The sequence below is a fragment of the Embiotoca jacksoni genome, unplaced genomic scaffold (assembly GCF_022577435.1).
Source record: "Embiotoca jacksoni isolate LCO1_2020_lvr unplaced genomic scaffold, fEmbJac1.0.p SCAF_47, whole genome shotgun sequence".
Taxonomy (NCBI): Eukaryota; Metazoa; Chordata; class Actinopteri; family Embiotocidae; genus Embiotoca; species Embiotoca jacksoni.
Genome location: NW_027185400.1, coordinates 930656 through 949584, shown reverse-complemented (window position 1 = coordinate 949584; position 18929 = coordinate 930656). Strand labels below are relative to the sequence as shown.

General features: G+C 43.1%; 1 protein-coding gene across 2 annotated transcripts; it reads right to left on the bottom strand.

The window, feature by feature from the left end:
* Nucleotides 1–269: 269 nt before the first annotated feature.
* dvl2 (dishevelled segment polarity protein 2) lies at nt 270–18155 on the bottom strand. 2 transcript variants are annotated; one of them, XM_069169872.1, is made up of 15 exons: nt 17531–18155; nt 13001–13070; nt 10126–10280; nt 6992–7101; nt 6616–6745; nt 6378–6468; nt 6202–6271; nt 5864–6003; nt 5593–5669; nt 5426–5493; nt 5206–5346; nt 4549–4680; nt 3507–3683; nt 2813–3037; nt 270–1971 (listed from the first exon to the last, which is right to left on the bottom strand). In XM_069169872.1, the coding sequence occupies exons 1-15, from the start codon at nt 17689–17691 to the stop codon at nt 1409–1411; spliced, it is 2310 nt and encodes a 769-aa protein (XP_069025973.1). In that variant the 5' UTR covers nt 17692–18155; the 3' UTR covers nt 270–1408. The 2 variants fall into 2 exon arrangements, with proteins under 2 accessions (XP_069025973.1, XP_069025975.1); XM_069169874.1 differs by having other exon boundaries at nt 5206–5340.
* Between the last annotated feature and the right edge of the window lie 774 nt (nt 18156–18929).

Below are 18929 nucleotides of genomic sequence, written 5' to 3'. Positions count from 1 at the left end.
ATCTGTGGTAGGTTGCGTATATGATGACTCAGCAGGTGGAAGCACTAATTAATAATGTATTCATGCTGAAGACGTCTTTTGGATCATTAAAAAACTAAATTTATGCAAACTAAAATCCAGATATCTACAGCATATCAAAACCAGCCTACAGTATGTGCAATATGTTTGGTACGCAGTCTGATTCTGAGTCAAAGATATTTAGCAGGTTTTATGAAAAAGTTCATGTCCTTCTTTTAAATCCCCTGTTAAAATAATTATAAGTCTGAACAGTAAAGTAAGTATCAAATTTATTCTCAAATACACAAGCAAAGGTGGCAATATGAAATCAAACAACGTGACACTGACAATGTCATTCTTCTTGAAATGTTGACTCTTCATTTAGCACCTTAATAGTTGGGTTATACATGATTTATATAGTCACTCATACAAAAATGAAACGGGTGAATAATGCGAGTCAGTAACATAAAAATAAGCGTGGACAGCCGGGGCATTTTGGATCAGTTACTTAAGATACACACTGCGTGTAATCAAAAAGTACCGCTTTCAGCATCGTCTCGTTTCACCGACTAATAACACAAGTACCATCGAGCCTCGACGCTCTCACACCGAAGACTCCTCACAACAAACGTTATTTGATGACTAGGCCTAGACAGTGATTACTAAACTCAAGTCCCCCTGACATTTTTTTGGACCTATTTTTCTTTTTCACATTAGAGCTCGCTGTGTTGTTGCATTTACATAGAAGTAGTAGATATATACAGAGAAGTTCATTGTCAAACAATGCTGGAACAAAGTGTTATGCACGTTATGTACCTGGAGTTTGAAAACGTCTAAGAGCGGAAAGCGTAAAGCACTCGATATACTCGTGTGCTACCAAATGAGTCTGACATGATAGTCCAGATATATATATAAATATATATATATATATATATATATGCAGGATTGTATCCTTTTCAAGTACACAGTGTACCTGGCACCCTCTAGTGTTAAACTGTGGACTGTAAGGTTCCTGGATAGGCAGCTATGAGACGAGTTTTGCAGATCTGCTTAGAGGATTGCAGAGTGCAGCTCTGACTCTAAATATTCTACTGAGAGTTTTTTTTTTTTTTTTTTTGAGGAAAACAAACAAGCTCGCTACTGAGAGAATGAATTTGAACCAGTCTTTCGAACCGTTACGTTATGGATTTCCATAATAGAAACTACACTTTGTTGACACAACTGAGTCAGACCGTGTTTGAATTTTGTCTCGTTTTTCTTTGTCATTTTAAACCCTGTTTCACCAAATTTGTAACAAGTGCCCTCAATCCAATGGGCACCTGTGAGCTCAACGAGCTACCACCAGATCCTCGTCAAAACAGCCGGGAACCGTACACTAACTTCACATGAATGGTCAACGGGGGCAGCGACACTACATGACATCCACGAAGAACTCGCTGGGGTTGCCCATGGCCAGGTGGAACGACTGGCGCGACGCAGTCAGCTCTGGGGGTACGGAGCCCAGGTCGCGAGTGGGCGGAGCGCCGGGTGGCCCCCCCGGGGTGGAGGAGGGGGGCAGGGGTAGCGCCGGGTGCATGGGGACTGTGGGTAGCTGCTGCGTGTGTGTGAGGGCGTGAGCGGTTGCCATGGCTGCGTGTGGGTGCTGGGGTACCATCATCACCATCATGGGGTTGTAGGGCAGGATGCCCGGCGGGTAGGGAGACATGTGGGGGGGTTGGGGCATGCGGTGGTGATGCGAGCGCTGCGACGAGGCGTGGCTGTGCTCGCTGGGGGCGGCCGACCCGTGGCCGCGCCTCAGGCTGCTGCGGGTGGAGTATTCTGATTCGCTGCCGCTGCCGGAGCGTGAGTCAGCCCCGCCGGCTTCTCCGCCCCCGCCGGCGGGGGATTTCTCTCCTCCGCCCACGGTGCTGCCAGGACCTTTACTGGTGCGACGCCGCTCCCCCTCGCTTCTCGTCGATCCACTGCTTCGGCTCCCTGGGGGCAGGAAGGCAAGAAAATGACGTTACACAAGATGTGAACGAGTCTGAGCACTCCGGGTGGAAGTTACACAACCTTTGTCCTGCTCAGCCAGACAGATGAGCTGAAAGAGCTGAAAGAGCTGAAAGAGCTGGCAGGAAACCAGCTCATAGGTGGGTAGTGTTCAGCTCAATCATACATGCTACCTTACAGTCCCTCACTTTCCATTATACAGCACTGTGTTTAAAGACAGTGTGTTTAAAGTGTTTAAAAACTGTTTCCCATTTTTTTTTTCCACACAGATGCACATGTAAAAAAAAAAGAGCTCTAAAACTCTTAAAATAAATGCTGAACCTCATCCGTTTATATTCCTAAAAGACGATAGATAGTCATCCTTTCCAAAACATCCAAGATGGCTTACTTTTACAAAGGGTTTAATTTTACAGCAACGTCGCTTTTGACAGTCGATTCTCAAGTCTCAAGATGTCGTAGCTTCTCCAAAGCAGTCTGAACAATACATTGAATTATAGTTCAACATGTGAAGCATGTGGAGCTCCCCGTTTTTTACAATATTGGTAACACTGGTGGTCAGACTTGGAGAAATGTTGTATACACAGAATCCATCTTTTTTTTGTAACATAAATCTTCAAAGAAATTTTACTTTTATGCTTTTTCGACATTAAAACTGTGTTATATTGCACAAAGGACATGTTTTATTCTCAATACTTCTAGCCACGATTGCGCCGTTTCCATAGAGGTGGAGGACTTTCTGGTGTAATGACAAATTAGCCCGTAGTGAGTAGAAACCTTCCAGAAATGGGTAAATACATGACCTGCAGTTAGCGGGTTGCGCGCTCACCTTCGCTGTGCTGGCTGCCGGTGCTGCCGGGGGCGTAGCTGTAGCTGGTGAGCTCGTGGTACGGAGGCGGCTGGCTGGGATAGGGGTGTGTGGGGTAGGGCTGATAGGGGAAGGTGTGCATCATGGGCCACGGGGAGGCCCCAGGCAGAGGCAGAGGGGCCAAGGTGTCCTGGTCTGAGGCCCCGCTGGAGCCGTCATTGTCATTCAGGGACAGATTGGCCATGTCTGAATGGGAGGAGACGATGACACATTTAAACATGTGGTAGTACTTCTGAAGATAAAAAAAAATAAATAAATGCTTCATCAAGATCTATAACCGACATACAATTGTGTTTATTTTTGGATCAAATCCATCTTCAAATGTTACAAACCAGGAAAGAGCCACTGCACGCACGAACATGACAACAACTGAACCTGTAGCAGCTGCTGCAGCTTGTGGACGGCATGTTGGTTTTCTCTGCTTGTTATTACGTGCTCTCTGGAGATTCCAAGTTTAGCGATGGCATGACATTAAAGAAATCTTGCCATAACTCAAATGTCACATGTTTGACCCCCTACAACCAGCAGTGTTGTCCACAAGAGGCCTGTGTGCTAAATGTGATTAAGCACAACATCCAGCCGGCTGATGCGAGTCGGCTTTTGATGTCGGGGGGGGGGGGGGGGGGGGGGGGGGGGGGGGTCCCAGTAAACTCACAGTTCTCGCAGTCGCTCAAGTCTCCGAATACGTAGTAGCACTGTTCGGAGAAGGTGATCTTGTTGACGGTGTGTCGGATGAAGCCGGCCTTCAGCAGGTTGCTGGCGTACTTGCGGGCTTCACGGCGGTCCTGGAATCCCTCGATGTGGTGGAACAGCCACTCCACTACGTCCGAGCCTGGTGACGGGTGCAGAGACAAAGACGGGGGAGCTAAGACAAAAGTTGTATTCATCCCAGAGAAATCTGTGCCGAAGATGCCAAGCAGGCATACTGTTTATACATGTTCTGTATTGTAGGGAAAAAAAAAACACAAGCACAGGATTACTGTGGGGGAAAAAAAAAGATGCTTCCTTGTGCATCATATGCACGTGTGCAAGCAGCAGGTAAGATGAAAACAGTAGAAATAGGAGTGATCAAAATTAGACGGGAATTCTTGTACTTTAAATTTAGTGCAATTACAACAGCGGCGAGCAACCAATGCACCAAATGTTCCACAAACTGGTATACATTTGTGGTAAGCAGGATATAAAATCCACCGGTTTAATCAAGTAGTAAAAGAGCAACTCAGAATCAAGTGTAAAAAGCTAGGATAATTATTTATAAAGTGTGAATTAAGTCAGTTATCATTAAGATACAAATACAACTTCGGTATCTTCAAAAAGAAAGTAGCAGCATTACAAATTTTAACAAACTGCAGCCTCAAATTGACTGAACTGAATTAACACCTCTGTCTGAATGCAGCTGGATCTTTCAGAAAAAAACAAACATTACTTTTTCATTTTAAAAAGCACAATTTGGCCAAACATGCAGTTTCACGTAATTATTCCTTGTGATTCAGTTGCAGGTGATTCCAATCTAATACATGTTTTCATTCAAACCAGGCATTCACGTTTGTACGTTTTTTTTTCCTCCCACAAGTCACACGGTTTTAATTCTGCGAACATAATGGCCGCCCTTGTAAAGTCCTGCGAGGCACAGAAAGTTCATGAAACAAATGCAGTCGAGTTTTGTCTCTCTTTTTTTCCCTTTTTCTTTGTCTTACCGAGGAAAGCGTTGGGGATGGTGATTTTGAGCCACATGCGGTCCCGGACCTCCAGACCCGACTCTGGTGAAGCCATGGCCTTGGCGACCGATGCCATGTCAGAGTGCAGTGATAAGTTAAAGTCATCAAAACCTGGAGAGGGAGAGACAGCGAGAGAGAGAGAGAGAGAGAGGGAGCGAGAGAGAGAGAGAGGGAGAGAGAGAGAGAGAGAGGGAGAGAGAGAGAGAGAGGGAGAGAGAGAGAGAGAGAGAGAGAGAGAGATGGACGAGCGTTTCAGGAGAGTTTGGGAGGAAGGAGTGCAGATGAAATCAGAACTGGGTCGAAGACAAGACGGCGAGGGGTGGAAGCCCGAAGAGATCAAAGGCAGGAAAGCAGCAGACGTCATTTATCACATAACAGCAGCGACAAAAGGGGGAAAGATGATTCCTGTGCCGATGTCATCAGGAGACAAAGATGGACGGAGACTGAAACAGGATAAAAGATACTTTACAATAATGACCTTCATTCAGGCCTTGAATATCGTCAGCGTGACAAAGAAACCAGATGAGGTTTAAATACAGTTTTTGGTTCTGAAAGCGCTGAGGATAAAGAGGAGAGGCGAATTACAGCGCACAGAGAGTGAGAGGTGATTACGGCGACACCGAAAAAAAGACTCACGTTCAGTCTCGGTGACGGAGGAGGAGGAGGTGATGGTGCTGAGGGAGGAGCTGCCTGGGTAGGGAGGGTAAGCCCCGGTCATAGCCACGGAGTGACTGACCCACGCTGCCGGGTCGATGGGTCGGATCGGTTCATCTGCGCATGTAGGGAAGAAATGAAGAAACTGTTACTGACCCTGACGTCGAGCGCGGAGGACGCGTGGCGTCAGCGCTGCACTTACTGCGAGGCAGAGTGAAGTAGCCCTGAGGAGAAGGATCCCAGCACTTCGCCACCGTGAGGATGATCGGCCTGCCAGACACGGAGAGAATCGGCGTTCACCGGTTGTGCTCGGACAGCCTGAAAGTTATCGACCCGTAACCTTTAAAAACGATAAAAACAACGACTCACCCTGGCTTGTGTACGATCTCTCTCAGTACTCGCACTGCGTCGTCGTTACTCATGTTCTCAAAGTTGATGTCGTTCACCTTGATGGGACAGTGAAGCGTAAAGAAAAAGATTTTACTTTCAGAGTCAAAAATCGCTAAAATAAACTGCAGCAACATGAAGCTGCTCCTCAAGATGGAAACCTGAATGGATCCTGAAATATGTCGGAAACTAAAACATTTATCTAAACAGTGTTTCACAAAAATGGAAATGAAAACCCATCCTGCCTCCTCACCTGCAGCAGCATGTCACCCGGTTCAATGCGTCCATCTGCGGCCACAGCTCCTCCCTTCATGATGGAGCCGATGTAGATGCCTCCATCCCCCCGTTCATTGCTCTGGCCCACGATGCTGATGCCAAGGAAGTTGTACTTCTCTGTATCGTTGAGGAAGCAAAAAAAAACCACTAAGTAAGTAAACATCTGTTAAAAGAAAAAAAAGTGTAGCCGAGTACTTTACTTTTTACGTCCAGTCTGTTGTTTCTAGATTCCCAAGTTTGATATTTGGCAATGCATTTAATTTGATACAGACTGCTTAAAAAAACCAAACAGAAGTACATGAGGAATGTACAGACCCATGTTGAGCGTGACGGTGATGATGTTCAGGGACATTGTGGAATCTGTCACACTGCTGAAGGAGGAGGCCTGCAAGCAAATATAAAAGTTGGTTACAAACACTTTTTCAAATACTAAGCAGCAAGAAAAAAAAAAAAAAAGAACCATAAGAAACTGTAGAATGATGTGTGAGTACCCTCTCCAGACGCGGGGGGCGCTGTTTCCTCCGTCGGCGGTGCCGTTTCAGAAGCCTTGAGGCCGTACTCTGCTCTGTTGCACTGCTGAACCTACGAGTTCAGTGGTTAACAAAAGATGAAAGGTCAGAGGAGGAAAATGACGTTACACACCTCAAACGCGATTTGGATCATCATCATCATCATCATCGGACTAAAAGCAGAAGCCAGAACGCTTCCGATGCCGATACCATCTCTCACCTGCTCATGGTGTCGTCGTCCTCGGAGTCGCAGAAGCTGGTGGTTTCCAACTCGCTGCTCATCACTGTGCTGGAGCTCTCGTATCCTGCCAGGTGGCGCTCCAGACGACTCTGGCCATTCATTCGAGGCCCTGGGACACCGCAGAAGAAGCCCCGAAGACAAAAGAGAAAAATATTTAACATGAAGTTTCACGTCTGCTCGAGTCAGCGTTGATCTTTTTTCTTTTTTTTTTTTTCTTCCTATAGACAACAAACATTCCTTGACGGTCCCTGATTGTATCATCTCGTGCTCAGCGTTTGGAAGATGGAAGCACGCCAAATCTTGATAGAACACCATAATAGAGTTTTCTTCAGCTTTGTGATGGGCTGCTGCTCACCGTGTTGTTCCAGGTTCTCTCTGTGTCGAGGTCGCTCCCTCCGGAAGGAAACTACAGACTCCGTTTCAGTCTGGTCGTCCAAAGTCTCCACACTGCCTGCAGCATTGGGACTGTAATAATAATAATAATAAAAGAAAATGTAAAAATAATAATTTAAACAAGTACAATTACAGATGGAATTAGAGCATGATGGGATTTCAACTTTCAATTTTAGTTGTTGCCATCATTTTTTACATGATTGACGAAAGTGGGAATTAGAGTCGATCAATAATAATCAGCTGATCACTTTTTTTTCTCTTCTTTTTTTTTTAAGAACTGAGCAGAATACTTACTGAACAGGACATTAAACGGACGGAAAGGAAACTTGTCAGTGTTACAAACGTTTGACATTTTGCACAGACATTTCCTGTCAGCAGCAGGATGAGGTGCTTGAGATATTTATCTGCAACAAGCAATTTTCAGCTGCTATATCGGCCGTCAAACGTTTTATTCAGACTCCAGACTGAATGTTACTTTCTCCTTTTTTTTAACTCTTTGGTTACTCTCAGCCGTGAGGGGTCTTTGCACTTAATGAATAGCTTTGACATAAGATCTGATATTATGATATCACATGACACTGAAGCCAGAAACAGTCTGAAACTGAAACTTTCATCTCCCGTCGCTGTGCGTTAATCCCCAGAGAGGGTCAGATAACCGGCCGCTCAAGTAGAAGTGTCACGGTGGCACTGACGACTGGGAAGATGGAGCCACTTGAATTACACCTCGAAGTTTGGCTTGGTGTGATGAGAGTATTTTAGTTGGCTGGTTTGGTGCTGGTATAATGTTGTCTAGTCACCTGGACTTCCTTACTAAATATTTGGGAGGGAGGCTGTGGCTCAGTCGGTAGAGTGGGTTGCAGACTAATCAGAAGGTTGGTGGTTCAATCCCCAGCTCCTCCTGTCCACATGCCTAAGCGTCCCTGAGCAAGACACTGAACCCGAAAAAAAAATTGTTGTAAGTCGCTTTGGATAAAAGCGTCAGCTAAATGAAATGTAATATTTGTAGTCGTCCATCCTTTTCACATTTTCAGATAAAGGAAAGATTTCTTGTGAGGTCACATATCAAGAATGTATTGAACTCTGTAACTCAAATAATGATCATTTGTTTTTCTTTGATTCGGTGTTGGTAAGAGAAATGTATGAAAACAAACGTCAGATTTAGAAAACGTCTGCAGCTTGTTCATGTGTAGAAATCTACTGTCAGTACTCAGTCAATGAATTATAACGACAAAAAGTACAGAGCTGAACAACCCAAATTATACTGGAATTTGTGGCACATTATTATATTGTAGTTTGAGAGTTTTTAGTATTTTTTAACTAACAAGAAACGAGCTTGTTATGGATCCATTAAATTATTTTATTTTTTTAAGAAGCATCACCAATATACACAATGAGAACATTTAAAAGTACAAAAAATATATATATTTGCCAGTGCTCACTGATGAATAAACTGTAGGGACAGTTTCTGCTTCACCTCAAGTACGGCATTTCTCTGTAGAATATTCATGTGGTTTAACAGGCAGTAAATAGTACATCAATAATACAGTTGCAATAAGGTCATAACGGATGATATATTGGTCCAGTACTCAGTGAGTCATGTTACCAAACTACTGAGAGGAATAAGGAACAGGAGGAACCCAGAGGATCACCCCATCACATCCACCCCTGGTAACAAACCAAGACTTTACTTCATCAGGCCATCTCAGAGACCCTACAATTTGAAGAATTAGTTTTTAAAAGTTTCCAGAGGGAGCAGTTGTATTGATCCAGCTCCAAAATACAGCATGGAAAGAAACAACTGATTAACTCTCCACTGACTGCAAACCGCACATTTAGGGAGCTAAAAAGAAGCCGTTTAATTTGAAATTGGATTGAAAAACCATCAGGCCGTGCTCCTGAAACCAAACACATCCAAACATTAGACATCATGAGTGCTCTGCAGCTGGGTGTGAACTCCATTTGACCCCGAAACCAAACTTAAAGAGCTCCAGAAAACAAATTTTAAAATAAAAAATTATAGATAGTTGGACACTGCGGGCACTATTTAGATTACAGTTATGGTTTCCTCACATTTTAGCAGAACATGGACACCACAGACAGACGTAAAAGATGAGAGAATTTCTTCATTATGTGTTTTCACACTCTGTAAAGCCGTCTTAATCACCACTTTGAGGTCACAGTCACATGACAACATATAATACGTGACAGATGTCGCTCTTAGTAACAAACTCAAGAGAATCATCACCCGACTCTTCGGATAACTTTAAGCTCAAGAGTTTTAAAGCCTCCATCAGCTCGTTCTTTGGGGGGTTTTTTAGCTAAAAAAACTTGGGTTCAGTCTCAAGCCGCTCATCATTTCAACCCAAGTTCTGATAAATACACTGTACAACACCAGCACAGCATCAACAGCAAACAAAGTCAGGCTGCAGAGCGTTTAAGCAGCTAAATTCAATTCAATTTCATGTTGAGTGTAAAATCCCCGCGCAGCAAAGAAACAAATACCAAAACCCACATTAAAACCATTCTCTCGTTACAACAGGATGCTTTTCAAAAAGTTGGGGGGACATCTTGATGTAAAAGAATTACAATAGGAAGTAAAAAATGCATCGGTTAATTTGTCAGGATTGTGCTGAGACAGGATGAAGACACTGTAGGAGCTGGTGGAGACCAAAATAGAGCTAAACAAAGACTTACATTTTGTTAGTCTGAATGAATGCTCATGTTGCTGATGATGTTTTCCATATTAATATATGTTGCGTTACAGCTGGCTGCACCGTCCCCGTTTAGCTAAAACTAAACAACAATGATTTCAGCTGTAACGATCTGTGTACAGTGGACTTGTTAGCGTTGAAAGTCTTTTCCCAGACTCTGGCCATATTAACAACAAGGGCGGCTCCAGCTGAGATCAGTTTCAAATGAGCTGCAGTATTCTTGCAGGAACTCGATACCAGGACTGTGAGATATTCAGGAAAAGATACCGTTTCTATATTAAAGCCGTGTTGAGTTTTAAGGATTGAGAAGGTTTTCGAGATGTTAAGCAACTATACAGCTGAGTAAATGTTTCACAGTGTGTGTGTGTGTGTGTGTTTTTCTTACTGGAAGGAGGGCGGTCTGGAGTCCCCGATGCCCCCGGTCCTCTCTGCAGGTGGGGGTGGCAGGGGCGGAGGAGGGGGTGAAGGCTGGGTAGTCGTTTCCACAGGGGGGACCACAGCCACTGGAGGCTCTGCTGCTGGAGTGTCTGAAGATACCAACTGATAAAAGAGGAGGCAAAAAAATAAATAAATAACAAAATCACATTCAGAGACAAAATGTGACAAGAATCCAAGGTTCAAAGAAGCAAGTGAAATATGTGGAGTGGAGAGAAACTGGCACAAAACAAGTGGTAAATATTGAGAAAGGAAAGGGTGAGAAAAAAAAAGAGGAATGAAAAGAGGTGGAGGAAAAACGGGTAAGATGTCAATTACACACGAACACTGTAGTCTTTTCAGATGAAAGTCTCAAGGGCAAACTGAAACACTATCCAACACTTAACCTGTCTCTCTTCATTATATAACAAAAGTACACACACACACACACACACACACAATTAGAATTAACGCCACACAGCTTCCAATTACATAAAATCATAGACGGGAAGGGAATGAGACAGAAAAATATGGGTGTCAAAGAAAAAAAAAAAAAATCGTAGTATTAATACTAGAAATATTCAAATGAAGGTATTTCAAATGTTTAAAAATCACTGCAGATGACTTGGAAATGCCCCCACACACGTTTTCATACAACACATCCTGTCCAGTTTCTATAGTTTTGTGTATTTGGTGCCTTCGATGAGTTCAGATAAACAAGCCTTTCATTTCCTTCTCAAATAATGCAACCAAATGGAGTCGGTGCAGACTGACGTTGACCCTCTGCTCTCCGCACTAATGGCTGTGCGACCGTGAAACACTCGTCTTCTGGGATCTCTTCATCCGTCTCGGCGTGCAGATCACATATCAGTCCCTCTGGTCTCTGCTTTGTCCCTCCCCTCCCTTCCCCTCCCCTCCCTCCTCGCTTTTAATGTCTCCTTTCGTTCTTATGCACTTAACAGATGCTTCGGCCTCAAACCTGCTTTATCTGGGCCACGTCCCCATCGATTCACATGTAACCTGCAGGGTGGGGTGCAACAACTGGGCCTTCTACTCCACAAATGGAAAGTATGAAAACTGTATCTGGCAAGTCGCTGTACAGTAACGGCTAACAAGCTCAGCGGCGCAGAGCTCGGCTCATAAAAGACAGAAACATTTGCTTTTTTTTCGGGTTTATTCAGCAAACCGAAAGCCCTTTTTTTTTTTTGCCTCCACTCGTTACAAAACAAAATCATTGTTATGACGTGTAGATTTCTTAGTTTACGTCACGTTTCTGCAGAACTTTTAAACGGCTTTCACAGCAACACTGAGCATACAGTGCAGACTTGGGTCGTGCTTACTCTTAAAACAGAATATAAAAACTGGCTATACACTCAGCGTCCACTTTACTGTGTACATCTGTACAGACTCAGTCAATATCACAGTTCTGCTGTAAATTCGACCTTTATAATTGACAATGTATAAATTCAATAATATATGTATTATTGAAGATGTAGTTAAAGGTGGTTGTTGTGGACTACATTACTTCGTTGGCAGTTTAATATCCATAAACCACATTTAAATCAACAGCAACACCCCTCTGTAAAATGCCGATCAACAAAAAGAACATTACAACCATCGTGGTGGAAGATGGGAGTTATTGCACCACCGCTGCAGCACACTGCATCAGTTTGAGCTCTGGCGTACCTCATAAACCGAGTCCATATTCACTGATTGTATATTGAAAGGTGTTTCTAATCTTTTGTCCTTCCCATTTACAGGCGAGGGGGTGGGTAGAATATTTGGTGATACACAACGCAATCATTACAGCACTGCCGTAAAATCCATTTTTATGACGCCTGCGGTCTTCTGACACCGTCAAGGAGGTGTTAATTCAATCATGTTTTAATACTATGCTCATAGATAGTGGTGATGTTGCACTGGGCTGCATTACTGCACTATATTTTGAGTATAATGTTCACCCATCCAGCTGTGGAAGCGCCTTGTTGTTATTTTTTACCGGTTTATAGTCACTGCCTTTTAGCATGCAAACAGTCGTGACAATTAATCCAAATTCCCAAATAAAAGTATAATAACTGAAGATGCGAAACGCTTTTCTAAATCCTTTCACAGAGAATTAAAGAAACGGATGAGCTTAACTGCAACCGCAGGGATATTTTTATATCTGGAGAAATAAAAAAAAACAGGTTATGAATTTAAAACGAGAAGAGAAAAAGTATCAGTAAGGATAAAGATAATATGCTTGAATCGAGTAAGTGGAACATTTTAACATTTTACAGTGTAGCTGTACAACTGGTGCCTGGTGTCGGCTACAGTGACTCAGCCCGCTGAAAAAGCTCCAAGGAGATTTTTTTCATACATCTGCCGAGTCTGTTTCCTCTTGTCTTAACCTGGCCGGACGGTCAGTCTGCCTCAGGTTTCCCACTCTTTTCTACAGATTATTTCCAAGATGTTTTTTGCCAAACAACAAGCCCGAACCGGATCTGTCTGCACGGCCTCTGATGTCTCAATATGATGAACAATTATACAAAGTTAATGAAATTTAATTACTTCACTTTATTGCTGCTTGTTAGACAGGATCGTTAGTCTGAGGTAAGTCTGGAGGAATGAACAGGAAAAGGAAAAGAGGTTTCTGAGAACTGCCTCTGGCGGATACTGTTGGCTGACTTCAGACGTAAAAGCCGAGCCCAGATATTTTCAAATGAACTTCGGGAGGAAATGATTGAAATTTGGATATTTTTCAATGTAGAACAATGGTCACCAGAGAAATCTGCATAGTTGCCACTCCTGTTTTTTTGGGTTTTTTTTCTTTGTAATAAATATGCAACAGGTTTATTATTTCTTACCCATGACACCACTCGGCCGTTGAAACATGGCAACTTGGCACTGTCGTCGGAAATCTCCTCCTTCACCACCCTAAAAAAAAAAAAAAAAGACAGACAGAGTGAGATTTAGGAGGCATAAATAGTTCTGCCTTCATAACATAACGGTGCGGTCCATGGCATCAGAGTGGTATACCGAGACTTTAGTCCAGCCGTAAAGAGAAACAGTGAAAGTGCAGGGGAATTAAATAGTTTACATTACTGACACATTACTTAAAATATGTGATCTCTGCTCCACACAGCTGGCTTTAGTGGTTTTAATGGAGCGATACTCGGTACGCAAAAATATCTGTTCAGTCACTGATCCGTTGGCGAGTGAAGTGACACAATGGTGGCTGAGCCTTTCCCGGGTAAAAATCACAAGTTGCAGGAGTAGTTGTTTTGGCAGAGATGGTAGGCGGAGCTAAAGCAACACACTGGCTCTGCAGCGGCGTAGCTGACTGATGTCACACAGGTGACACCGCTCGGATCTCTGGGAAGGGAAACCCAAAAAGCTGCAATTATCAACGCAGGTGGCGCAAAAGAAAAAAGGAAACGGAGCTCTCTGAGATTGTTATGACCAATCAAAGAACTTCATCTGATACCATTGACTTCAAACTTTGCTGTTTTGGCCTCATATAGCTGAAATATTACAGTAATTGCTACCATGGTAAGCGATAGTGCAGAAAAATCTCATCACCCGATACTTAGGGCTCATTCGTTTGGCATTTCAACCTTTTTACACATCTTATTTTTCTATTAAGTGCGGGAACCTCAAAAAGTTAAAAGTTAGTCTTCGTGGCTTCAGTTCCCTGCATGGGAATCAAGCTGATTCACTGCGGTTTAACTGAACATTAACAGCAACCATTCACTCATTAAGCCTCAGTTCACCTTGATCAAAAAGTAAATTAAAGAACCATTATATCACCGTGAAGGCCATGAATCTACAACAACCAACAAGACTAATTTGTTTCCTCCAGCAAGTAAGTGCCACGATGGAATTGTTTTTTTCCATCACAACAATGAGCTAAAACACACACACAGACCTTTTACTGCCTTTGTGCCTCCTTGCAAATTACACAACCAGGTCGACTCGACATGCACTCTAATCCAATATATATATATAAATAACAGCTTCTTCCGAAGCCGAAGCTCTTGGAAGACGACACATCCATCTGGCAGCTCTTCTCTCCTCTAGTCTCATCCTGCAGGCTTTTCAGGAAGGCAAACATTCAGCTTCAGCTGTGTGTCCCCCTCCTCCCCCCAGCAGAGCACACATTAGTACAGTAGTTGTTGGGTTTTTTTTTTTTGCGACAAGGCTTTGTACAAGTGCCTTACAATAGAGGACACTTGTGTGCTCCAATCCTTCAGAAGTTTTATTTTTCCAGCTTCGTGTGAGTCTTCCTGTGCGTGTGAGACTTGGTCAGGCTCCGCTGGGCTTCAGTAAGCAGCTGTTGAGAGCTGGTTTTGTGGCCGAGTGTCAGCGTACGGGCCAGATTGTTGTGGGCACTGGTGTGGATCTGCCGCGGGAAGCCGTAGCTTTGGAGAGCCGTGTGCATGTGGCTACTGACTGTTAGTTAGCAAACAAACTTTTCCTCTGTCCCATTTATTTAAACTTTCTTTCCCTCCTCGCATGCTGCGAGAGAGAGACACGGCAGATGGGACCACCTTCTCCCGGCAGTATTATTGCCTTCGTTCCTCTCCCCTCCAAACAAACAAAGTGACCACAGTCTTTTCACACACACACTCTAAAATACCTCGAATAATGCACAAACAACCCCGACATATGCCGAGCCCTGCCGGACAAACCTAAAACCTTAAGCTTCCCCTCCCCACCTCCCATTCTTCTAGTCCCTTGCTGCCATTAAATTCCTCACACTCGACACAGCATCGCTTTTCTAACAATTAATCTTCCTGAAACGGCTCCCTGATCCCCTCTAAGAGCACATGTAGACAGCAGACTATCCAGTAACTCTGAGCAAACACCACCCTATTCTTTCTCCCCTTTCTTCTCCCTGTAGACGCCCAAGCAAATGGCCTCCGTCCAGCCCCAGGTTCCCAGCACCGGCCCCGGCCTGCTCTGCTCCGTGGATCTCCCCCTCCGCCACACACAGGGCTCCGGCCCGACAGCTGGCCTCGAACCAGGGCAAATGAAAACACACACTAATACACACTCCTCTCCTGGGTCGCAGAGGAGGGGGGAAAACGGCCCTGCTTTGATTGGACAGCTGACTCGAAGCTATGTTTGAAATTTTTTTTTCATCTGAACTCAGTTGGAGATATTCAAATGAGGGAGTGCGAGGCCAGACGTTGCAATTTACCTTAAGGACAGGGTTTTTCCTTCGCTGAACGCTCTTTGAAAGACTTGTCCTTGCTCTGCAGAGAGAGTTTGGAGTGGATGCCTTGTTTGAGGACTTTTCGACTTCGGGGGGGGGAAAAAAAAGTAACTTTGTGTGCTCACTTACAAGCACAGAGAGTCTAAACATAATCATGCGGCGTCCACTTACACGGGAACAAGCTCTTAATTTGACAGCAAACTTGGAAATAACACCAGTAAAGTCCAGTTAAGTTAAAATAATTGATGGACACCATTATGCTGTAAAAAAAAAAGGCCTCTAATGATCTAACTGTGCGCATAAAGATCGCAGATATTAACTTTCCACAGTAATTATGTGTACACACACTCAGTTGGCAGCATATCAAGTACATCTACCTAGAACTAACTCCGTTTAAAGCAACAGCCAAGCAATAAATACTCATATTGTGAAGTTCATAATGTTCAGTTTTTGTTAAAACAGCTTCAACTTTGTGGTCATGTCGGAGGCCAGTTTGCGGTGGTTTTGAATTGTGTCGTATACACTGAGACCTTCTATTTAAACAATATTAAAGCTTAAAGGATCAGTAAACAAGTCGATCGTTGACTAGTCATTTACTTTTGTTTTTTTACTAAACCTACAAACACTCCCAGGTTTCAGCTTTTCCACAGTGGGGGATGCTTTTCCTCTGTAATTCAATTGTGAATTGAATATTTGGACTGATGCCTGAACAAAACAAGAAAATATTTTTCCACGTGACATTTAACCATCATAGAAATGTGTCTGAAATACACGGGGCCAGACATCTAACAGGCCGTGTAGTTAAGACCACCAGCATCCTTTGTCGTGATATTAAATAACATCATGCAAACAGATCACTTCCTTTGTAAAGCTGCGTTTTTACTTGAATAATACCTGTAATGATCAAAAGTGACACTCCAAATGTACTAACTATTCATTTCATCTTCCCAACACCATTACCCAACCTTTTTTTTTTTTTTTTTTTTTTCTTCTTCCCACAAAATATATCTCCGTTATTGGTTTTCGCTGCAATTAATATTCATATTGTCTGCATTTGAGAGGCGGCCGGAGCCGAGCAGCTCAGCTCAGGCCCAATGAAAAGCCATGTCATCCATTTCATCTTGGTGTCGGGGAGGGGGGGTAGATATGGCAGCTCCGTTGGCACCGACGGTGCCAAGAAAAGAGGCACGTAAAGCCCGGCTTTAATACTCATCCAAGACTACAATGCATTTAACAGAAGCCTTAAGGGTCTCGCTGGGTGAATAAACCACAAACATGCAATCCTCTGCAGGAAAATGCAAGGCAGCCACACAGCAAAAAAAAAAAAAAAAGATTAATTGATAGTGGAGAGGAGACAGCTCTTTCTGGAGGAGCCCGGGGTTGGGAGAAAAGGGGAGAGAGGAAGCCAGTGAATGAAAGAGTGGCTGGCAGGCCAAAGTGTTAAAGAGGGGAGACAAAACCCTGGCTTCAGTCCCGAAAGAAAGAAAAGGCGAGATTTCACCAGATGATGGACTGAAGGAGGGAGGGAGGGAGGGATGAGGATTAGGGCAAAAGAAAGGCAGCAGGGACAGGGAATGCCTCCCATTGTAATGATGATGTTTTCTGAGAAATGTCCCAGCCTACAGACCCTTAGTATTTATAGAACCACTTGGATATTCATCACCAGGCATTACACATCTCTGCAGTTTCTTATTAAGGATGTGCTGGTTGAATAGCTGGCTCCTTCCATGTTGATTCACTTTCTACCATTAACTTATTATATATATATATATATATATATATATATATATATATATATATATATATATATATATATATATATATCTGTACTGACAACAAGTCACAAGATAGGACCGCATGAGTTTTGGACACGCAGTCATAAAAAGGTGGCTTCTTTTTTTTTTTTTTCTTTCTCCAAACAAATCAAGTAGTTTTGGTGTTAACTTTACCCTCGTGGTAACTTTCTGTCCCTCCATATTGGCACAATAAAGCATCGCTTTCTCACTTTTTTTTTTTTTTTTTTTTTTTCCTCCACATTCATAGTCCCGTTTTAACTATTTAGATAACTTTTTTTTTTTTTTTTTTTTTTTTTGCATGCAAACCAACACAGCTGTCCTCTGCTAAAAGAAAAAAAACAAAAACAAAAGAAAACAAAACAACAAAAATCACTGCAGCTCACCCGAAGTCTTGGTCCATAGACTTAAAGAAGAATTTGTAGTTCGGCTTGTTCAAGACCTGTTTAAAATCCAGCAAAGTGATATTTTCGGCAGCAATTGGTATCTTCACCAAATACGGCGTCTCCTCTTCGTCGATATGATAAATTATTTTGGTTTCCGCCATGTCTTGCGTTTTGCTCTTATTGCCTCCCCCGAAGAAACTCTTTGAGGTTTCCCCCAAAAAAACCCAGAAACAAGAGTCCGAGGCGAGGCAGCGTTAACTTTGTTGGGTGGTTAGCTCGCGGCCGTAGCTGCTAGGTGGCTAACGAGACGGCAGAGGTGAAACGATGATGGCCACTGAGATTTTTTTTTTTTTTTTTTTTTTTTTTTTTTTTTTTTTTTTTTTTTTTTTAGTCCCGAGCCAGAGGACGTAAAGCGTTAAAACAAAAAAAACTAAAACAAAAAAAAAGAAAGAAAAAAAAAAAAAAAAAAAGAAACCCTGCTCGAAAGCCTCTCCGGCTTCACGAAAGGATCAACTCGCGCTCCCCCATGTTACCGACCGAGGGACACACACACACACACACACAAAAACCCGACGGACACGCTGCATTCAACACGACCGAAGGACCGACAACTTTTCCCCCAACAAAAACATACTGGGGAGGGAGGTGGGGGAGGGAGGGGAGGGGAGGGGGGGGGGGTCTGAAAACTTTTCACCACTTGTTGCGAGCCAACGCGGCGTGTGACGTCACCACGCACACCCCCCCCCACCCCCTCTTCTTGTTTACGTAAAGCCTCGCAGCCAGGCCCCCCCGCAGCCCTCACTGGTTTTATACGAGGCTGCGTAAATAACATGAAGCAGGTTTTATTTATTTATTTATTTATTATTGTTTTTATGATGTTATTTGACGGGCTTTTTTTTATTTTTATTTTTTTGTGTGTGATTAGTTGATATAGGGTCGAAGCACTAACATTTACATGATTGACGGATGAATAAAGTGAAACTTGAATCTATAGCAGATGAAATGCTCATCTAATTGATCTAATTTATATGTTCTTCTAAATTGAAAAAAAAAAAAAAAAAAAAAAAGCGTGTTCCTGACTTCGTTTCATTGTTATGGGTATTATCCTGAATTAAAACTGTGTTTTCCCCAAATTACAACAAATAAGCGCTCAATTTTTTTTATTTATCCAGAGCTCCTCTGGCCCAAGGGCAAAGAACAAACTATGAATGTGTGCATGCATTTTTATATTCCTATTTCTGTGTTTATAATTTGACTGTGCAGTTGTCCCGATTCACATCTGTTCAGTACCTCTAATCTGATTCAGTGTGGTTTGCCAAGTGTATCTAATAGGGGGGTGCACAAGCTTTGTTAAAAGTTTTATTTATTAAGCTTTATTAAAAGCCATCTTTTAATAAAG